This window comes from Hippichthys cyanospilos, chromosome 20 (genome assembly GCF_059441005.1).
Source record: "Hippichthys cyanospilos isolate Australia breed blue-spotted pipefish chromosome 20, RoL_Hcya_1.0, whole genome shotgun sequence".
In the NCBI taxonomy this organism is placed as follows: Eukaryota; Metazoa; Chordata; class Actinopteri; order Syngnathiformes; family Syngnathidae; genus Hippichthys; species Hippichthys cyanospilos.
In genome coordinates, this window is record NC_142388.1 from 6,516,425 (window position 1) to 6,538,816 (window position 22,392).

General features: G+C 39.4%; 2 protein-coding genes across 2 annotated transcripts in view; one reads left to right on the forward strand and one right to left on the reverse strand.

Annotated features, from left to right (window-relative positions):
- Positions 1–304: 304 nt before the first annotated feature.
- On the reverse strand, positions 305–1,717 carry atp5mj (ATP synthase membrane subunit j). The gene is made up of 4 exons (XM_088403120.1): positions 1,569–1,717; positions 995–1,118; positions 701–721; positions 305–424 (listed from the first exon to the last, which is right to left on the reverse strand). The coding sequence occupies exons 2-4, from the start codon at positions 1,116–1,118 to the stop codon at positions 411–413; spliced, it is 159 nt and encodes a 52-aa protein (XP_088259246.1). The 5' UTR covers positions 1,569–1,717; the 3' UTR covers positions 305–410.
- Positions 1,718–5,196: 3,479 nt separating this feature from the next.
- The window catches only part of syne2a (spectrin repeat containing, nuclear envelope 2a), a 43,954-nt gene continuing 26,758 nt past the window's right edge, over positions 5,197–22,392 (forward strand). Inside the window, exons 1-33 of the mRNA XM_088403941.1 lie at positions 5,197–5,294; positions 5,776–6,285; positions 6,978–7,115; positions 8,027–8,182; positions 8,296–8,537; positions 8,678–10,685; positions 11,132–11,466; positions 11,545–11,689; positions 11,824–12,024; positions 12,646–12,908; positions 12,981–13,131; positions 13,381–13,524; positions 13,617–13,733; positions 13,818–14,000; positions 14,833–14,970; positions 15,099–15,284; positions 15,472–15,594; positions 15,678–15,869; positions 16,030–16,089; positions 16,228–16,317; positions 16,683–16,763; positions 17,267–17,346; positions 17,877–18,009; positions 18,082–18,168; positions 18,269–18,418; positions 18,492–18,692; positions 19,067–19,159; positions 19,274–19,456; positions 19,532–19,693; positions 20,133–20,270; positions 20,662–20,861; positions 21,737–21,869; positions 22,120–22,302. Of these exons, the coding sequence (XP_088260067.1) occupies positions 5,220–5,294; positions 5,776–6,285; positions 6,978–7,115; positions 8,027–8,182; positions 8,296–8,537; positions 8,678–10,685; positions 11,132–11,466; positions 11,545–11,689; positions 11,824–12,024; positions 12,646–12,908; positions 12,981–13,131; positions 13,381–13,524; positions 13,617–13,733; positions 13,818–14,000; positions 14,833–14,970; positions 15,099–15,284; positions 15,472–15,594; positions 15,678–15,869; positions 16,030–16,089; positions 16,228–16,317; positions 16,683–16,763; positions 17,267–17,346; positions 17,877–18,009; positions 18,082–18,168; positions 18,269–18,418; positions 18,492–18,692; positions 19,067–19,159; positions 19,274–19,456; positions 19,532–19,693; positions 20,133–20,270; positions 20,662–20,861; positions 21,737–21,869; positions 22,120–22,302 (7,281 nt within the window). The 5' untranslated portion in view covers positions 5,197–5,219. The remainder of the gene's footprint in view (positions 5,295–5,775; positions 6,286–6,977; positions 7,116–8,026; positions 8,183–8,295; positions 8,538–8,677; positions 10,686–11,131; positions 11,467–11,544; positions 11,690–11,823; positions 12,025–12,645; positions 12,909–12,980; positions 13,132–13,380; positions 13,525–13,616; positions 13,734–13,817; positions 14,001–14,832; positions 14,971–15,098; positions 15,285–15,471; positions 15,595–15,677; positions 15,870–16,029; positions 16,090–16,227; positions 16,318–16,682; positions 16,764–17,266; positions 17,347–17,876; positions 18,010–18,081; positions 18,169–18,268; positions 18,419–18,491; positions 18,693–19,066; positions 19,160–19,273; positions 19,457–19,531; positions 19,694–20,132; positions 20,271–20,661; positions 20,862–21,736; positions 21,870–22,119; positions 22,303–22,392) is intronic.

Below are 22,392 nucleotides of genomic sequence, written 5' to 3' on the forward strand. Positions count from 1 at the left end.
CACTATCTTGAACAAATCATGCTTATAAAAAAAAGCGTAAAGAGCGGTTTTAAGTCCAAGGGATCCTGTCAAACGTGTTTCACATGGGATCTATTTAGTACAATGAAACTCATGGTTTCTCAGCTTCAAATTGGACATGGTGGCACCCCCATAAAAGACATTAGTAAAGTATCCAACGTAAAAATTGCTTGATGAAGATTATACATTTAGTGTGACTGCTTACAACACCTTAATGTAGTTAATGGCCCCATTAGAATAATAGCCATCAGCAGAGGGGAAAATATCACTCATGGAAACAAAAACCTTTGTTGGTTCACTGATAATTTTATTGGTTCCATATAAACAAGATGTCTAATGTGAATGGGAGCAATTTTACAGCAGGAGGGGTTGGCCAGAAGGTTCTCAAAAACTTAATGAGATGGCTCTGCAAAAAGAAAAAAAAAAACATGTAGGACAACTTTATTTAGGAAACAAAAGAACACCAGAAACTTAAGATACACTAGCTTTTGTGACAGTGACATCTAGAGGTGAATAGATGTAATTGCATACTAATTGACATGGTAGGTAAAATATTCCATTGTCTTTTTATAAAACTAATATTAAAATAATTTTACAAGTGTGGATTAGACCCACAGGACAAAAGCTGAAATAAACAACAACAATAATTTATAAGTATGAAATTGCAAGTCAGCATACTCACTGTCCTTCACTGCTTTCTTGCCTAAAAAGAAAGTGAGGAAAAAATACATGACTGACTCACACTATATGCAACATGATCAGATACTTCTGTTTGAAAATTATCTATGTGATGATTGTATGGCACATTTAGATATATATTACATTTCTGCTCTCCCTCTGAGTATTATTTAAAAAATATTTTCCAGCCCTTAAATATAGTGCAAGTACAATTGCATTTAGGATGCACGGTCAGCTACATTCTTCCAAGCCGAGTTTGAAATAATAATTCGTCCCCAACAACATAACTTTAACTTACCTCCATATGAGACTTTGTAGTAGAGATACGTCATGATTCCAACACCCACCCACATCTCTTGATAGGCTTTAGTGTAGTATGGGCTCATTTTGGCCCACCAATTTGCAAACATGCGTCCAGCCATCTGCAGGAGAGAGCATCAACGCAACCATGAATGCAATATTTACACACTTTTATACCAGCTTTTCATTGTGTCCTAGCGTGAAAATTAAAGAGGTAAATGCCAAACACTTTCTCAAAATGTATTAACTGTTGTGTGTAGAAGTTTGATATCTTTTGTCGTTTTTTCCTGCCATTCTAGTGACGGCGTTTTGCTGCAAGATTATGACACGGCAAGCAGCTCTTGTAAAGATAATTTTACATACTTTATCTCAAAACAACGTTTCACAAACTGATCTGTTCTCTGCACTATGGCTAAAGCTAAGCTAGCCAAACTAGCTTCAGGCTAACAAGGCAAGCTAACTGAGCACGCAAACGAATGTAACATGCATTGTATCATACGACTTTTACTTCATAGTGATTATTAAGCTCAAGCGAAATGAATTATTTTCGAGTAAAACTGTACAGGCATTACCCTTCTGTTTGTCACGGGACTGAAGGAAGGTCAAGCTAACCAGTGGACTGACGTCAAAGTCGTGGTGGTAAGGCTTCTTCTACTCTAAATTACAAAGGTTACCGCTTGGGTTTGCATGCGGCGCGCCATCTACTGGACAAATCACAAATGACGCATCTGTCGTATCAAGACTTTAGAACCCGTCTATCCACGAATTATGTTTTTCTAAAATAGGCGTAATTTCTTTATAATTAAAAGCACGAATATTTTTTTTTACTTTGTTTTAAAATTCACAATAATTACTTGTGAAACAATAAGTAAATTATTTTTTGTAGGGGTGTAAAGATTTTTTTTATTTTTATTTTTTAATCAGCAACAACTTATTCCTTTTCCAACAAAAAGCTATTTGGACTCTGGACTCTTCTGACTGACTGACCTGGCCTCCAAATCACTCCCCATCATGTTCTCCAAACAATTCCATGGTGTCTGTACATCAACAATTTCAACAAGCTTCTTCATAAAATATCAACATTAACGTTGCATTTAGAAATGCGCCCACACACACTCCAAAACTTACAGATTTTGTAGAAGTCTTCCCAATATGATAATGCTTTCCTCTTGGTAATTATCCAAGTAAGACAGGTGTTGAAGTACCTTTTTGTCCATTTTGTTTATATTCGAGTTAAAACGTCCACATAGTCAGACTATGACTCATTCAAAAGCACACCTGCTCCACCCAAAGTCCATGTATGAGAGAATTTTCTGAAGATATTTTTCGGAAAATTTCCACTTCACTTGCTTGTCATTTGCCATCATAGCATGATACTTTTAAAGTAGATACTCGATATGTACTTGTCTCGACTTGTAATTGACATGAACATGCAGCATAGGGTTCAAAAATACATTTAAAAACATTTAAACAATTTCCTGCAATTCAATCTCTGGACTTAAAAAAACATACAAATATGTTTGGGATTGAATGATTTAAGTGGCTTGAAAACAGCAAATTAGAATGTTTTAAAAAATAATGCATTGAGAGATAACAACAATTGCTGTCTTTAAATCGTGTCTTAACCTAATTTAAACTCCCATTTTACCAGTCATGTTTTCACAAATGGTCATGGAATTCAGCTGGAAAGGATGAGATTAAAAGAGAGAGCAGCATGGCAAGTTTTACCCGTTTCCCAAAGTTGTGTTTTTTGCTGGGCTACTAAAAGTCTGTGGTTGTAAATGTGCGTCTGCGCGTGCCCAAAACTCTATGTCAACATGCTCGCGCCTGCATGTGTGTTGTTACAGGCTGCAAAGAGTGTGCGAAGATTTTGGAACAATTTTTGCATGCTGCCGTGCTCGACGCAAGGAGGACGTGAAAGAGAAAACAGGTGCAAAGTTTTTTTTTTTTTTTGCAACCTCACATTTACTAAGTCGACATCATGGGAAAGCATGGAAAATAGTAGAGACACAAAGCGCTGTAAGTAAAGGAGGCGTCTGGCGAGCTCGACCAGTGTGTCACATGTAGGTGTGTTCACAATTCACACTCATCTGTGGTTTCTATTCTCCCTGATTTGTTTTCACTTGCTCACTAAGGAGTGCCCATTGCACATTTAGGATTAGGCCAGATTTGCCACGCAGGTGTGTTTAGTAACCACACACAGTGTGGTGTATTCCAGCGTTGTTCATCTGTACTGATATTTGGAAGATCAAATCATAATTCCAGGAGCTGAGATTTGAATTGCAAATCATGTGAGCCAGCACGTGGTGGAGGGAGATGACCTGAAACAGGAAATTCAAGACTCCAATCAGAAAACAAAGCAGCGGTGCAAGGCGGCTCTGCAATCGTTCCAACCTTGTCTCAGGTTAGTAAGCTGATATGGACGGATAACAGAAACTTGAATGGCAATCAATGCTATCCAGACCTCTGCCAAGGCCAACTGGCTTTGATCAGGATGACCTCCAAAATGTTTTAAGACATTATGTCAGAATTGTAACGTTATGTATCCTGTCAGGTAGACAATTTTGTTTTCTCTACGCCCAAAGCTCTAACTTTCGAGGAGCTCTGGACATTTTCCCACATTTCACAAACATGAATGCAGTATTATTTTTACTGATAAGGCCATCAATTCATAAATTATGCTTGTGAAACCTTGTGAAATTACCCTGTGAAACATTACCAGAGTGACCCCCCCTAAACAGAACTTTTGCAGCTGGGAACCACTAATTTATAAAATGAAAAGTATAATGTGAAAAGATAATCTGGCCCACAAAAAATTCTGGCCCTGTATGTGTGTGTGTGTTATTCTTCAATGTTTTGAAAAAATCTGTTACGTAGGTGGGTGAAAGCTCACCATTGAAAGTGTCTTCACGTACACCCAGGGCTACTCGTACCTCCATTTGAGAACACCTGCTCAAAAATATGCTAGTTATCAAATGCTAATACTTATTCTGTGCCACTGTCATTTCCCTTTTTATATGGTAGTGCTTTTTTCAGTCTACTTTGAATAGCTACTGAAATTTGGAAACCTAACCCAACATTGGATTTATATTACCTACTGATTGGTTAGCACACTAGTGATCTGTAATTGCATTAAAAATGAGTGACATTTTTTTTTTTATTATTGTTTCAGACTCTTTGAAGCGCTTGGTTATTTTTTTTCTGTTTTATCTGTAACCCGTGTAAACGCTGTAAATAAAAAGTTAACAACGGCTGGATTGGATTTATATTGCTATTTTTCTTGTGTTAGTGTTGAAAAGGATAGAGCTATTCAGGTATCTATAAATAATTGTTACGGCTAATAGTCATATTTATTGTTGGCGGAGGGAGGGTTTGCAAAATAAAATAGAAAAGTATTGCATTACCATATCTCAAGCTCCTCACAGAGAAGAGAAACGAACGAAATCTGGGTGCTGCTAGTGATGAATAATGGGGTTACACAGTGATTGTGGCTTGGTGTGGTTTACATTTCCACAGGGTGTGTGGTCTTTCTTGATAAATTTAACATGGAGGATTTTGGCCAGTTGCTGCAAAACAGCTGCTATTAACTGACTTTCCTGCAGTAAAGGGTGTCAGAAAGCTCCAGCCACATCAAGATCATACAGGTGATGTCCATCAAACTGCTAGTTTGTAATGTTTAGGACCTTAACCGTCGTATTCATATGTACTGCTCAGAAGTCATTCTTTCTTTGCAGCAGTCTTTGCAAAAAGTAACTCACACACAAAAAGCAATAATACAATCAGCAGCGACTTTAGGACACTTGGAAGCAAGTCTGAGCTTCACCAGGAAGTAGGTCCACTACAAAACCACAAGATGGCGCTGGATGTTAATGTACAGTTTATGCAGCACGATTAATGAAGACATACAATGCAAGTAGGGGGCAGGCACGCGTCTTATGTTTGCTGCTTCAAAACTTATGCCGCGAACAACTTCACTATATTCCAGTTTTTATTTTTTTTAAAATAAATATTCAAGTCAGAATAAGCAGTTAAAAAAAACAAAAAAAAAGAACGATTCTCGTACCCTCATTCATGGAACATATTGTAAAGAACATTTCTGTTTAAAGGACATAGTTGGATTTCCTGAATCAATGCTTATCTCAGTTTTTTTTTTAATCTCTTGCGTTCTGTCTGTAGACACGGGTCTATTTTGTCAACGAGAGAAACAGAACTATCATGACAACATGACTGATGGGGTGAAGCAGGTCTTCAGCCAGCTGCAATTTGGGAGCCAAACAGTTCAAGCAGAACCAGCCCAGGTAATAGGACAAAAAAATAGAAGCAATTTCATCCCGATTTGATGTAATGTGGTTCAACAAAAACAAGAATCATCCATTATTGACCATGAACAAAAACATAAAATATTTATCTTATTCAGTGCCAGCCCAGTAAAAATGGATCTTTGACATCTTTAGCCGTCATTGGCAGTGAATGAGTTAAGAGCAAATGAATTGGGACACAAATCAATTTATCGCTTTGTTAAGTTTTATACAGACACACATTGTTATTAGTGACACAATTTTTCTTCAGACGAGAAATAAACGAAACAGATGACTTTAAACGACCTATCGTCTGGAGTTTCTGAACAAAATACGACAAGAAATATCACTATAAATATAGTTGCGGAGTTTAATAATTCAGACATGGGTGGCATAGTACTCTGTCTTAAGTAATTAAATACTTAAAAAAAAAACACTACTTCTTAAGGTTGTAATTTGTTGCTTTTCTTCAATTTTATAGGCTTCAAACATGAACCAAGGTCCAAGAGAAGCGGGCTCAAAAGTTGTGCCAGGCACAGCCGACAACAACACGGAACTCAAACCCACCTTCATCTCAGGCAGCATTATATCAAAACATCACGACTCCACAGATCCCGCTATGCGCACTTTGGACGCTCTGAACACCCAAGAAGCTCGCAATTCAGACCTCCAACAAGCCAAAGGATGTACTTCACTTACTTTCATGTCAACACCCAGCAAAGAAGTATTTCGTCCATCACAGTTCCCATGTCCTGATATTTCCCAATCTAAAAGCACAACCCAATCACCAGAGTTAAAAGAGAGCAATATGTTGCAGTCTCTTGGGTCAACATTTCCGCATGCCAAACAAGGAGAGATTACAGATTACAGTCACCCTGGGGGGCAAACAGTCCGAAATAAATATTTGATCCCCGAAAGATGGGACGGTTGTTCCACGGCTGGAGTGGAAAGTGACTTGCAGTTATCCTTGGAAGCCAAACAGATGGCAGAAGTAAGTTTTCTATTTGTTTCTTTCTCATCTTGTGTGATCTCTTTTAAAAAAAAAAAAACATCATTGTGTCCAAATATTGTCATTTGTTTTCTTGGCCTAGATGCAACAGTTTTTAATAGTCTGACAGTATGGAAATGCATCTTGTAGAAGCCAAATTTTGCATGAATAGCACCTTGGCATTGTTCATGAATATAAGTGCGTGTAAGTAATGTAAAAAAAAAAAAAATGTCTCCTTTAGGTTTATCCACTACAGGGTTCTTCAACATAACTAGAATCTACCGTTTCTTCTGCTTTCCACCCGGCGAAGATCTAAAAGCCAATCAATTCCTGAAATGTTTTCAAAACTTAGACTAGAGAGTTTAAATGTACTGTGCAGTTTTTTTGTTGTTGTTGTTGTTGTTGTTGTTTTTTTTTAATACACAGCTCTTGTATTGAAATAATCATCAGTTTGGTGCATGTTCATTCTACCTACTCATTTTATCGACGTGGTCTATACTTAAGTTCGTAATAGTTCTCCAGCCCTGAGGCACACCGTTCCATGTTTTGCAAAGTCTTGTGTTCACTATACGGACTTGCCTGCCCACTGTCAACAAAGTAACATTAACAGGATGCACTGTTATTATCTGCGCCCAAACAGGAACAGAATGATTTTTTTTTCCGACACTGCCCATGCTTTTATGTGTATTGTTTAGGCCGGGGAAGAGATGTCGTCCCTCGATCAAGAGAGTGTTTGTGAGTCACCTGGACAGGCCTCATACAAACACGGCTCCACCATGCAGGACCTTTTTTCTCAGATCCAGGGTATGGTGGAAAGAAACAACATTATACATGTGAGTATTTGCTGTTTTATAAACATTTTCTCAGTTTCTCTCCTATGTTTGTTTAAATCTGAGATTGTTGTGGTACTCAGATGATCATAGTGTAACTATACATATCGGGAACATGATGTACGATAAGAAAAGTTTTGGTGGTTGTTTATTCTCTTTCTGCCTCTTTTGAGAAGATGCAGTGATTTTCCCGGCGCTTCCCATGAGTCAACAAGTGGGCATTCGTCGCTTCATTATAGCAGAACCCGAAAATCTTTGTTCATCGTTTGTTCATATTTCAAAATAATTTAAGCTTTTTTGATAATATAAATTAGTTTCAAGATCACACTGTCACCAAGTAATGTACAACTATTCAGAATTTTTCAAAGTAACCTTTAACTTATGGTTAGACTTAAAAAAATAATATTTAAACCCTTTGTTAAATACCAATAAAATAAAACACCCAATTTTCTCAAATGACCCTTATGCGAATATTTATGCGAATTATGTTCCTCATATGTTTGACATTTTGACATTCTTAACCGTCACGAGCATGTGAAAATAAGTTTTCACGGAAGCTGAAAACAATTCAACGCTTCAACTTAATTTTGACAGCAAAAGTGATGACACATGGCGACTGGATTCTTATAACTTTGAATGTGCATCTGCTTACTCCTAGCCTACAGTCTGTTAATACTCAGCACCATTTGACTTAAGTTCCTACTGTTTTTTCATAAAAATATAAACATGAATAAATGATAGCAAATTACTTATTTAATTGTTAAACAGGCAAAAACTACTATAGCTAATTTTAGACATCTCATTTTTATCGTTGCTTTTTTTTTTTTACTCCTTTACTGTCATTGTTTCATTATGTTTTGTTACATTTTTGATAACTATGTTACACACAATGTTATGTTCAATTTATGTCATAGAGGACAATGCACATGGATTTAAACTGGTACCTTCAGTCTTCACCCAGTGAAGCAGAGATCAGACTGATTAGAGCTGTCCAAAATGTGTTGGCATGTCGATATCTGCCTGCACAGCTGGATGTTGCTGCTATGACCAAACAACTAGAGAAGGCAGAGGTATGTAGTAGTAATTATATGTCTACGTATGTTACGTGCACGGATGACATTTTTTTCTTTATTGGCTGCCGAACACAAAAAATAAAGTCTGTTCATTCTGGGTTTCGTTCCAGGTTTATAATCATTGCGTGCTGGACCAAGTTGCTATGATGAAAAGTATTAGTTCTTCTCAACTTTGTGGCGCAAACGTCTTGAAAAGACTTGAAGCCCAGTGGAGTACAGCGTTGCTAGATGCCTCAGCCACGGTGCAAGTTAAAACGGCCCAGCTCGGTGAAGTCAAACAGTATCACAAACAGCTTGAGAAAATCAAGATTTTTCTGGATCAAGTAGATGCTGAGAAGAAAAGTATCAACTTGTGAGTAACTTCTAGGTTGGAATATCATCCAAAGATCTCAGTAAGATCCCATTACGGGATGTCCAGCATGGGATTTTTGTTTTCTCTTGCAATTGTTTGACTAACTGTACAGTATATGGGTGTGTGTTTCCTTTTTTTAGATATGCTTTGGGAAGCAGTGCTCTACAAGCTGAAAAGCTTCACTCCTTACAACAAACTTTAAAACAAAGCAGAGAAATGTGGCAAGAGCTCCGCACATTGAGTAGCCAGTTGGCCGTCCACTTGAGCGATTCAGAAAGCTCAGGTGCTCTCCTTGCTCAGCTTGGAGATGTGCAAGATGAGTGGCGACTTTTGAGTGGAAGTATCAAGAGAGCCCTATTTCAGGCAGTTAACTCTTCCTGTCAATCATCCGTCCTCATGAAAGAGGCTCGACGGCTTAAAGACAAGATTGAAGCTATCCAGGTGTCCATGGAGTTGCGCGAGAAATGTCATGACACCAAAAGCACTTTGGAACTGTTTTGTTTGAGTGAAGACCTAAAAATGTGCAACCAGCTGCTCGCGCATCTGCAGTCTCTCTCAGACTCTCTTTTCCAGTCCTGTGTAGGCCCAAAAGAAAAGGGCAGCATTAAACATGAACTGGAAGAATTGAGGACCTTACTGGGAACTACAAAAAACAAATCCGATGCCTCCAGATGTGGCGCTGATGCTCTTAAGCCGTTCCAAGAATGGATCACATGGGCAAAACAGGTGGAATACCAGATTATCATTGGCACTAAATTGTCACTTTTCCCAGACGAAGCTCGTATTCAGATTGTTAAAATGAGGAAATATCAGACAGATATGATCAAAAGGTCTAAAATGAAACAAGTGCAAATACCGGCTATGGACAATGAGGACTTCGCCCAGGGATTAAAAGTAGTAGAAGTCCTGTATCAAACTATGATTGAAAGTTTGGTAAGCATTCTTGACACAATGAAGAAGAACCTACAAGAACGAGAGAAACTGTTAAACCACCTTGATAGCATCGATACGTGGCTAGTAGAAACAAATGCTAACAGAGACCCCTGCGCTTATGTCGAGAACGTTTCAAGAGTTGACATTAGCTCACTTCAGAACAAGCTAAAACATCACCAGGAAGTCGCTGCTGATATAGAAAGCCATCTAAGTCTGGTAGATGATTTAGAGAAAAGATGCGAGGAAGTAGCAGAAAGCCTGATCCCCGGAGAGAGCCGTTATCTCGTCAATAGACTCTCGGCCATCCGGACGGAATTTGACGGTTTGCTGGCGCAAGAGAGCGCAACCAGCTGGCATCTGGAGGAGCTGATTCACGAGCGGACCTCTTCTAGCGAGGAGCTGTCGACCATCGAGGGCAGCCTCAAGAAGATATCCTCTTGTTTGGACCAACATCATTTCCCCATAACACAGGAGACTATTTTAACTATTGTAGTTCTTGAGCACATGCTGATGGAACATCAGTGTCAAGTACAAGAGATTCAACACTGCCAGGAGAACGAGCGGAGCTCTTTGCTGTGCGCCATCGGGGAGCTGCAAGACAGGTGCAAAGTTCTTGGTTTTCATGCTTTTGAGCAAGACAAATATCTGCTACTGAAGAAGCAAATGGAAGATTCGAAGGACGTTTCCGAAGAGCAAATCCAGAAGGCTAAAGATCGCTCGTTAACTTTGGGCGAGAGGTTCAAACTTTGCCAGACGCTCTTAGTGGACCTCCCACTAATGAAGACACAGTGTCAAGAAGCGGCGGACCAACTGGAGGTGATTGCTCCAGAGCTGCACCCAACGGAGATTAATTTAGAAAGACAGAGCATTCGACGTACTGTGGAGATGTTTGTTACTTGTGAGCAAATTGCCAAGGTTGAGATCAAACATTTAGAGGCCAAGCTTCTCCTGAGCTTACGTTTTTCCTCTGAGCTTCCCACAATGACAGAGTTCTTCCGAAGGGCAGCGCAAGAGCTGCAGTGTATAGAACCAGTCAGTCCAGATGAAAGAGCGATAGATGTTGCACTGCAAAGAAGATGGGTTATGTGGAGAAACATGGAGTCCGGGATGCGAGTGTTGCGCGCTTTGGCTTGGAAAGAGAAAACTAACTTCAAGAGTTACAGTGATCTACACTCACTTCGAGATTCTGCAATGAAGGAATGTCATATACAAATGGTAAGTCCCTAAGTCCCTTAAAGGTCTAAAGCACAGGTGTTGAACTCCAGTCCTCGAGGGCCGGTATCCTGCATGTTTTCAAACCCTCTCTCTTTCTAACACACCTGATTCAAATGATTAGGATCACTTCCAAGTAGAGCTTGCTAGCAAGAAGGCACTGAATTACTTAATTTAGGATATTAACTTTTCATTGCCAAAAAATGGCCAAATAAATAACGATCCTTTAAACCCTACTGAACTCTGAGGTCTTATGAGGTTCACCGACGTCTCATGTGAGGTCATGCATAACGGCGTTTTGACCTTGTAAATCGTTTCAAAACATAGTTTCTCTCCAGAAAGCGATCAAATTCCGATTGGTGTGACCTCAAGGGTGTTTCCACAGCTTTCAAATTTCTGAGTGAGTTGTGTGAGTTTCACCAGATTGTTGTTGAATTTGTGTTCAACAGGAATGTTTATCCAAGACTCGAGAATCCTTGAAAGATTACCAGTGGGCTGCTCAGGGAGCTATTAACTTCCTTCACAATGCTGAAATAACATTTTTATCAGCTCCTGGTGGCTTTCTTGACTGTACCGAGGAGCAAACTCAGACCCAGCAGGCTATCAAAGCTCTGGAAGAAGGATTTGCTGCCCATATCCAGCACCTTGTTGAACTGGTGCCTCAGCAAGTCTGCCTTTCCTGCTCAAAGACTCAAGATCTGCACATTGGCATCCTGAGCCAGCTGTTAGTGGGACGAGCCCTCCTGGAGGCTCAGGCTCAGCTCAGACTTGAGTCCTTGCAGAGGTATTGCTTCTCTTATTACGCTTTGTGTTCTTGTTTGTATGCGTGCCTTTCTTTAAGATAACATAACCGGTGTTTCAGATGTGAACTTCGACAACAAAGCCACGGTGTTTGTCACAAAGTCGTACAAGAGCGTCTCACTGAATTCGAAGCAAAGCTTTCAGAATGTACTGCACAAGAAGTGACGTCCTATGATACAAGTGCTGCACAACACAAAGAATCTGAGGTAGGCACAAGAAGCCATTATTATACTTCATTTGTACATGATCTTTGACCCTGGAGGTTATGCTAGAAATAATAACAAAAACAAAAACTTTAATGGCATTTATCAAGATACTCAAATTGTTCCCTCCATCAAAGTACTTGATGGAGGGTGTCTGCAGCCTCGCTAGGAAAATTGAAGAACTTCGAGAAAAATGCCCCATGCAGGGATGTGGCATCGGAAAGGACGGGGAACTTGGCGCCCTCTGGAGGCGCTGGGTCTCACTGAGACGTGGTGTTGGTCTGCTGATGGCACAAGCAGAGCAAAGAATAGAAGAATGGAAGGATATCGCATCTAGTGTAAATTTGAGCTTACACACACACCTATCATACAAATTAGCATCCAAAACATAGATGATGTTTGCCAAGGATAACGCACAGCCAAATAACCATAAAAGATCGGATCCTACTTTGGTTAATTTTGTATTGATATGACTGTTTTTAGAGTATATATTTTAGCAGCAGTATTTAAAGGGATAGTCTACAAGTATTTCCTCTATAAAGTAATTCATTTGATAACTAAATTACTGTCACGTGCAATTGATGCATTTTTCCACATTTTTCCTGTTGCTGTCATCTGAAAATGACATCACATGCTCAAGGCTCAGGTAATGACCAATCATGGCTCACGAGTGGGTCATGTGACATTCCCAAGCTGTGGTGTGATTGGTAATAGCATGAGCCTTCAGCACATGTGATGTCATTTTCAGTTGACAGGACATGGCAAAATGTATTTTTAGAAGAATTCATTATACATCATTTAGTCATCAAATTATAACCAAAAATCTAACTTTGCTGAAAATGGCTACATAAACGGACCATTGTTTCATTAATTGCATAAAACCAGAGCGAAATAAAAACATACTCAAGACCTTAAGTGTTTAAAAAGTCAACCCCAATCACATGGATGTCCATTTGCAGGTGGAACAGTGCTCCACCTCATTGTCCCACCTCCAGGCGAAGATTCCTGACTCCTCCGCTCTCATCTTCACAAAAGATGAGCTCCAGAACATTCTGGACCAAGCAGAGATACAGCAGATTGGTTTGGAACAAGAGCGACAAACTTTAGCCTCCATAGAACACCAACTGGAGCATGTCTTGAGCTTGACTACTTCCAAAGATCCCAGCGGTCTGCCTGGGCCTTTTGGTGGAACACTTGTGAAGATTCAAGAAACTATAACCCGGTTAGTTACATTCAAAACATATTTATGTTAACGTATTCAGCAGATATACTGAAAAAATACTGTTTTCTGCAGTTTGAAAGAAAGAAATCTCCAGGTGATGGCTCTTGGCCAGAACGAGCAGAGGAACAGACAGCCATTTGAAGATAGCATAGCCCAGCTGGAGAAGAGTCTGTGTGCTATTCTAAACTTGCTGGACAACAACATGAATTCAGAACAACACCAGGTGAACTCAATACATATTTCGTGCATTAAAAGTTATGTATAACTATGTCTATTTTTTCTAAATCCCAATTTTTGCTCCGGAATTCATAAGTTTGCCCGAGTCCATAATGATGGGTCTTTTTTTGACCTAACACAGAATCATTCTCTTACACTATTAGATAAAAAGTGCTTGCAGGAATTCAATTTGGACTGCTATCTTTTCATTTTTTTTTTCCTCACCTCCCTTTTCTCTTTATCTTCAATTTGAAAGGAGCTAAAAAAAGATCTGTCCAATCAGAGGGTTAAACTAAAGGCTATCCTGGACAGTGTGCACAAGCAATATGCTGAGATTCCGTCTGATATTGGCCAGAGAATGCAAACTCTTCAAGAATCTCTGGAGGAAGTGGAAAAGAAGGTAGTGGATGATCATCAAGATCATTCTCAGTCATTTTTTTTTCTAACCAAACTTTTAACAGCATTTATCTAATATTTATTTGGCCTTTATAGCTCATAGACCAGAATGTGGCTCGTCAAGTGACAGAGTTGATTTCCGGCCTGGAGCAAGTGAAATTATCTCTGGAGCAAAAAAGGTCTTCTTTCACCGAAGCACAGCATGCTCTCAAGGTAAATAAATGAGTGAGCTGTGAATAGATCTAATACCAATGCAAGGAACTTGGGGTATCAATCAAATGTTCTTTTGTTTTCCAGCACGCGTGGGACAAGTTGGACTCGTGTCACAGCCGTTTGATGCTGCTGGAGAGTGAGGTGCAGGATCTGGTGGAGGAACAGTCAGACCAAGCTCATCTATTCATGGATCAGTTGACGCTTCCGCTGCAGTTTTACCAAGATGCCGTGCAGATGGCTGAGCATCGGACCGCTTTCCTGAGCAAGGTCAGGCGCGAATCATTTTTCATGTTCTTCCAAAGGGCCTCGACCTCATACCTTTATGGACATTTGAATTATCTTGCAATTTAGAAATAGTTGGGTCAAAAAGAGACCAGCACATCTTTTTGGCCTAAAAGTGGGTCAAATCTTTTTGGCCTAAAAGTGGGTCAAATAAGTAACTCTGTTCTGGGGGATACTCTTTTCTTTTGAGTTAAAAGGAATAATCCATGAACCAACTCAATTCTGTGTTTGAACTGGCGTGTTATTTAATTTCTTTATGTAGCGATACTCTAAAAATGGAGTCAAAAGTAACCCAAATTGAATCAACAGGATGCTCACACAATAAAAGGGTACACTCAATATTATTTTGTTTTATGTGTCATTCATTTTAACCAAAGATATTATCCTTATTGAAGAATTGAGATCTTTTGTACAAAATAACCCTAAAACTGTTTGCCTTTAGTTTATTGATGACCCAACTTTTTGGGTTAAAATGCCAACCCCAAAATTTGAGTTGCTCCATTTTTTGACCCAATTTGGAGTATTTTTAACCCCTTTTTTGACTTCATTTTTGACCATATTACGTCAACTGTAATGTTGTAAAATCATCTTTAAAATGTTAATGCTAAAATGAAAATATTTGACTGGCCCAAATTTATTTAGAAGATAGAAAATACTAAATGATACACTAAAAATGGATTCACACTGTTGATCCAGCTGTTTTTAGAGTGCACAACTAAAACATAACTTTTGTATTGAAAAAAAACTGAACAGATCTCTACTTGTTCCAAGTGTGCGTGTCAGTACTTGAAATATTTTCGCTTCATGTGTGTTCTAGATCCCCGCCTCTCTTCAGGAGTTCGAAGACCTCCTATGCTGTGCCAGCTGTTGGTTGGACGAGGCTCAAGCATGGCTCAGTAGTCCTTGCTCCTTCCCGACATCCAAAGGTCTTCAGAATCACGCAAAGTCTCTCCAGGTTACAAGCTTTATAATATCTCAAAAATGTCTCTGCTTGCTAGCCCCCTGAATACAAAAAGACTGCATTCACTATTGGAAGCCTTTTCCGTTTGATCGAACACAATGACTTTCCGTCCTCGTCTCCAGTTGGTCCTGGATGACTCTGCAAGAATCAGAAGCGCAATGAAGGATTTCCGAGCGGTCTTAGCTGAGATTTCCGCTGTGTGTGATCTCGGTGCACAGCAGGAGAGGATGGACAACACGGACCAACAGGTTCAAAAGATGCAAAAGAACATCCTGGAGTCAATGGAGCAGCTCAAGCAGGCTGTTGAGGTACTGAATTTTTTTTTAAACATTACACGTTGTAAATGTCATTTTTTTTGGGTGGTGACAATTCATGTTGCAGATTAATAGGGATATAATTATTAGTAGTTAATCTGAAAAGATTGTTACCCAGTGTACAGTCAGTTCGTGACATGAAAGCCAGACCACGTGTGAAACCTGATGTAACCTTTTCCAGGTAGTGGAGGCCCTGGAAGATGAGCTGAAGACCTTAGAGGAAAATGTCCCAAAAATCAGAACTATTTTATCTTCCATTGACAATTCTAGCATCACACTAAAGGAGCATCTTCAAAATCAGCAGGTGAAGTCAGGCTTATATTATTAGTATTTTGTAGCCCAGATATGACATGCATTTTTTCCCCACTTTTTACGTTGACTGTAAAGGTTATCCTGGACAATGTCCGCTCAATGCAAAAGACATTAGAGGACATGGACAGGTACAGAGGAGATTTACAGCTCCCAGAGGAAACAAAGGAGACTCTCGTGGTGTTCTCTGGAATAAAAGATCTCCTGCAGATGCTGAAAGAATTGGAACAGCTCATCCAGCAACAAGCCGTTTTTCTGGACGTAAGTCATGTATGTAGGAGCGCAACTACTGGGGGTATGGACACACTTTTTCACTTTCTGGCCACCCCCATGGGAAACATTTTAAAAGTAGGCCATTGTTTTGAATGCTGATTTATTTATTTATTTTTTTGATCAAAAGGGTAAGATTTTGGAAGAAACATCGATTAAGGGTCAGGATAGTGACTTCAGCTCACACCTGGATGGAGCTCAACAGAGACACTTAGTCCAGGTAATCCTAAACGAAGGAGAATTTTCCCAGAAATACCGGCAAAACTCAACCGCATGTGCACGTCGTTTTATGTCTTTGAGGTGAATTTCAACTATTTCTTGTATGTATCGTGGATTAATTGGTGTTCACCTAAACCAGGAGACTGTTGAGGAGTCTAGTTCAGAAGACGATGAAGACGAGAGCTGTTACTCGTCATCCTCTGACACACTAACATGCAGTATTCCTGAGGTAAACCTGTAACAGATTTTATTTGGGTTTCATTCCAAAATATCTCTAAATTAATCCTATTGCTCACAAGCTGAATGTGTTCATTTTAATGCATTTTGGAATGAAATTCAATATTTTTTTTTCCTAATAAAGCTTTCTAAATAAATCTGTATATCTCTTTGGTGAATTCAGCGACAGTCCATGTTGACATCAAGCTATGTGAGAAATAGTCGAGTTTCTGTATGGCACTGTCACAAACGGCTGTTTTAAACGGGTCGCTTCCTAGTAACCAAATACTCGTGCGCACACACATATGAGACATAAATAATGAGCCGGATCTGAATGTCTTACATGTTCCTAGACCATTGATATGGTTTGTGTGTTAGGACCCAGAGGACGACACAGCGTTTGCTTCAGGGGTGCAAAGTGATGACATTATCAATATGGAGGCACGGGCTGATGCTGAGGTACATTTATTTTGTAATTGACAAGTCGATGTTTATTATGTCATACCATACAGAGTTGTTTTATTGCCAAATGTAATACCGCAATTGTTTTCTTTTATAATGAATGCAGTTGCCTCCCACACTAATTTTTTCAAACTAATTGCTAATTTTTTCAAACTTGTTCAAAGTGCAGTCATTTTACATGTTGAAAAACAGTCACTTTAATTAAATAGCATGGTGAATTATAAAAACACGGTACCTGCCGTTGCCATGGTGACTCCAGATCTCCTACTTTAATTTTCTATGATGGTGGCTCTCAAATGTGAAAGCTCATGTTTTTTTGTCGTTGTTTATTTTTATGTGTATTTTAGCAGGCATTCTGCAGGTATCAATAAATCTAATGTAATGCTGGGGCAGGAGAATTTTTATTTTCAAATTAAGGGCAAATTAAATTGAACATTAAGCAACTTATTTCCAAATTGTGTTGTAGTGACTCCTATTTTTTTTTTTTTTCTTTTCCCCAGGCCTTGGCCAGTGTGCCTGCCCAATTTTCCGGACCAGTTTCTAAAGTGGAGACAAGATCAAGTACTACTGAATCTCCCGGGCTTGATTCCAAGACATTTGAACAAGGAAATGTTCAAAGTCGATTAATAACATCAGAAACAAGACTAGACCCTGAAGCTGACTGTGACAAAGTACTTGGGTTCAAAATTTTGGCTCCTGAGTCTTTAATCACTTCCGTCCCTTCTGCCAATGAAGACCGCTCAACTACTCTAACTACAGGAGAGCATTCTATGCTCCCAGATGTTGACATGCTGTCCAATCAAACAGCAGCTACAAGGAACTCCGCACCTACACATTCAAGTCAAGTAAGATGTTGATTTTTTTGTTTTTTTATTGACTAGCATCATCCTAAATAGCGATGCATTAGTGTTCACTTCTAAGTTTTATTTCATTTTTTTGAATTATAGGAGCAAAGCAGACTCATCATCAGTGATGCAATACAGAGAAAAGATCAATGGAATGTTAAGCCCTCAGCAGCGTCTATCATGTAAAATCTCCTTTTACTTTTATAAACAAGAGTGCAAAGCACAATAAAGGTTGCCATCAACAATAATCTATCATGTTTATAAGATCGACTGGGTCCAGCAATGACGACACAACACAACTAGAGTGGAGCCTTCTTCATATTCAAATCTCACAGAAACTGGAAGCCCTCCAAAAACTTGAGGAGCATCAGAGAGTTAGCGATGACAAGGTTGCGCTGGTGAGAAAAACACGTTACTGAATCGTTTTACAATAAAATGTCAGTAATCAATATTCTAGTATTTCTGTTTAGGATCTGGATGGAAAACCGCCGCCAACTGGGTCAGCTTCAGATGTTCTCCAGCACGCAAGTGAATCCATGGTTGTGCTGAGTAAAATAGTATGTCCTCCTGATAGGTGTTTGGTTGCAACCGTAAATGATATCAGAATGGGATTTATTTATGTGTTTGTCAAGAGTGATGATGAGTTATTTTTTTTAGGTGAGTTCTGCAGATGATCCAGACTTGAAGGAGAAGTTATACTTGGCTACACGGCGAGTTCTTCTGTGCCTTGATGCTTTGACGGACCTTCTGTTGACTCCTGAAGGTCTTGGGAATGAAGAGACCCAGCTAAGGATATTACAGCATGAAGTGAATAACATAATCAATCAAAAATGATTTTGTGGCTTCACACTCACGGTTTCCACCTTGAATTTTTGTGTAGTGTGTGTCAATGGAGCTGGTGAGTCTGGCTGGTCTGCTACATGATGTGGAGTCCAAAAAGCGTGCTGTTCTTCACAGTGATGAACCAGATGCTCTGAGCTGTTTAACATCGCTGCGGAAATGTCTGAAAACGGCGCAATTAGTCATCACCCCTTTCGGTGAACCCTCCTTTGACAGTCTGGGTTTTAAAAGCCAACATCAGGTACTAAATGCTCCTCAGGACTTAATGTGTTTGGACGTGTTTTAAATACGCGTGAGCATTAACGGGTAATTACCAACTGTGTGGTCCCCAAAGGACATGTTTTTTTTTTGTTTTTAAAGCTCTACTACATTATTGTTATAATGAAATGTCAAATGAGTTTAGATTGACATTTGAAGGGATTGTTGAATTACTTTTACTGTATTAAGTTTTCATTTGAGTCACGAAATGAAAGTCAGTGAAATACTGTACTTAAATTCAAAATGTTAGTGGTTTCGTTTTATTACTTCATTATATTTACTCATATACTGCTTGCAATGGTCGGCAAATGATATAGTTTATGCATTATGCAAAATAAGCACACATATTTCACTCAGGGGCTTGTCTGCAACGAGTTATGTTTTATGGAGGAGATTCAGCAGGGTCATCATGAAATATTCCCAAGTCTGAAAGAAACGCCCCTTCTGGAGGTAATGTTTTGGAGATTAGCTTTTTTTTTTTTTTTTTGCTGTGTCTGTTACCTCATATCAGCTCGTTTCGGTGTACCTTTTCAAAATAAAAGAAACCATTCTTTGTCTTTACAGTGCGTCCTCGGCAGGCACGTGAAAGAGAGTTCGGAAGAAAAGACCATGAGGCAGAAAGCGACCCGGTCTTTACTTCATGGGATAAGTAGTCTACTTGATGATGGTGAAAAATGCTTGGCCGAGCTGCGGATGAGACCTGCTCAAAATATTAGCCGACTGCACATTATTCTCCATAGAGACCAGGTCCTTGTCTCCTTTATTACATATATTTAATTGTGTCGCGGCTGACTAATTTTTTTTCCGTTTTATTTAATCTAGAGGTTGCAGCAGGCTCTTGGGGCTCAGCTGGCTTTTCTGCAACATCTATTCCATGGAAAACCAAAAGCACAAGAGGATGAGCAAGCGCAGTTGGAAGTTCGGGGCAAAGCTTTGTTACAGCAGTTGCTACAAGAAGAAGTGGCATCTCAGTGGAGGCTGCGGGTTTGTTATTCCCAAAGGATATACTGTACACCGATCCATTGCAGATCTTTTTTTTTTTTTAAAAAAGTCAAAGAAAAAAAACAACGGCATGAAATGTTTTGCAAAAGATGCACTTTAACACACTTTAGCAGTACAGTATGTGGTTTCATTTTCCAATGAATTTGCTCTTATTTCGAAAGGAAAAATGTACTGTTTGTCACAGAAAGCCTGGTAAAATCCCATGAACCCCCAAAGTGACTTCACAGACCCCCATTTAACTCTTTTAGTAATTTTGTGCAATCAGAAATACAAACCGAGTTCAGTGTTCAAGTCCAAGTATGTAGTTGAATTTATTTTGAATATCAGTCTTTTTTTCCACCTCTGTCAGTTTCCATCTTAATTTAATGTATGTTAGCCTGTGAAGTTTTGAAATAATTGTTAATGGTTGGCCTTGGCACAGGAGTGGAAGCGCTGGGAGGATAATTGTGGTCGACTGGAACGACTGTTAGACAAGCTCGAAGTTTGCATCAGCAGTGCGGAGGGAAAAGCAGAGGATGATGAGGAGTCCCATATTCAACATCGTCTACATGTTTGTCAGGTAATTGGACAGTGGGCCTCTGTTTTTGATGTAGTGGGCTCAGGACTGTCAGGTTCTGGGACACAAGAGTGAAAAGCTTCCTCATAAAAGTTGGTGTTGTCCAAAATGTCTTAAGGTGACGAATTAAGAAGCAAAAGAAAATTTAAGGCGTCACAAATGCCAACCAATTATGTTCTTGAAGTATTTTGACCGCTGATTGGTTTTCTCTGTAACTTTTTTTTTCTAAAGTTTTACAGTTCCATTTGGTAATTACAATTTATTTCCACTGCTGCTCAGTTGTCCTGCTGTTTTATGATCACATAACCACGTTAACAGTTGGCTTTATTATCGATCTGAGCGCTGGGATGGAAGCTACTGGCGAAGAACATTGTTGATTCTCCTTTTCACGCAGCAAACTTTGGTCCAATTGGAAGCAAACAGAGGTGCCCTGGGACAGCTCCTGGATCAAAGACGTGAGCTGCAAACCGATCCTGCATTTGCATCCTCAGTCAGACAGACAGGGGGTGCTCTGGAGCTGCGATGGCGGAGCATGTGCAGCCGCATGGAACAGGAGCTCCAGTGCTGCACTCGCATCTGGGACGGATGGGTCAGGTAGGCTGGCTCGCGTTAGATACCTGCCCTGCCCTGCTGCAGTTTTTGAAATGGGTTTTTACCATGGCCAGGCCGGTTAATTCGGCCGATTATGGCCTTTCAAACACCTGCCAAAAATAATCGGCCAAATGGCCAATATTTGCAGATTTGAACCATTTACAGCAGTTGTACAAAAGTTAAACTGGTATAAATCTATATCATAACCTTGTATTCTTAATAATATTTAATGAAATGTGTTGAAAAAGTTAACTCTACTGACATGTTCAAAACATAGCAAATTGTAAGTTTTACTAGCAATGCAAGGAATTGACCTGGATGTCACTGCTTTACTACACAAAACCAAGTCAGCAATTTGTTTAAAAATAATAAAATTCGAACATAGGGTAACAAAGCAAACATAACTTAAATATGATACACATTCATATATATATATATATATATATATATATATATATATATATATATATATATATATATATATATATATGGATATCCGGATATCTATTATACATCAAATTATCCTTGCTATTCGCAAATGTTGAAAATATGCGTATAATTGTTGTAATAGGGGCAAACAAAGGCTTTTTTTTCAAATTATGTATTTTTTTTCTGCCAAAAATGGAGAAACCCTCATTTTCATCTAATAATACTAGGATTTCAACAGAATTTACTTTTTACTTTTGCTTTTCTCTATTGTTTACCAGTCTTAGACTTTTATCTAGAGGGTTTATCTGGAGCCAATGGAGAATTAAAAGAAAGTCCTGTTATCAGTATTGGAGCGAAGCCCCCGTCCTCTCCTCCCACAGGAGAGAGAAGAGTCGTGTTCTGCTTCACCAACTGAGCTGTCTATGTTGTTTCCTTTGTCCTCCCCACAGATTCCAGACAGACTTTGCCTCTGTCAGTAAATGGCTCCTTGATGCCAACAAACACCTCATGATTTGCTCAGATCTCACTGATACCGCTCATGTGAGCCAAGATAGTGTTTGCAGCGGTCTGATCCGGCTGTTGGTAAGACTGATCGCCGTTGAATACATCATCCGAGATCTAACTAGTCACAAGTAAATCTGATAATCCATCATTTGTGAATATATTTTGTTTTACTCAATAAATAGCAGTTTGAGAGAAAATGCGGATTTCTAATGAGTGAATGTCAAAAATCCCAAATAGCATTGAGTCCATATGTTCTACACCCATACCAAAATAAATGTGTATTTAAAGCCACTTAAATGAGTGTTTTCTGTGTTAAATTCATCCGCAGGATTTCTCTGTAGAGATGGAGGCCATGTCTGCTCAAAAAGAATCTGCCACCAGAGAAGCTGCTCGACTTCTCCGCCTGAGAGAAATGGAATGCCCTGGCTTGAGAGGGCGCCTCGCAAAGCTGGAGATTACCTGGTGCAAGCTCACCTCTGACCTGACAAATGCACAAGAGCAGCTGCAACAGGTGCAAATGCCTGCATGGGAACGTGACGCTAATATTTCTTGACAAGAAAGGAACTAGACATAGATTCGTTTTCAACTCGCAAGTCCATTC

Excerpts from the sequence above, each read along its gene's own strand:
- atp5mj (XM_088403120.1), bottom strand. The coding sequence starts at position 1,118 with ATGGCTGGACGCATGTTTGCAAATTGGTGGGCCAAAATGAGCCCATAC. Across the intron at positions 722-994 it reads CTACAAAGTCTCATATGGAG|GCAAGAAAGCAGTGAAGGAC; the intron begins GTAAGTTAAAGT and ends CTTTCTTTTTAG.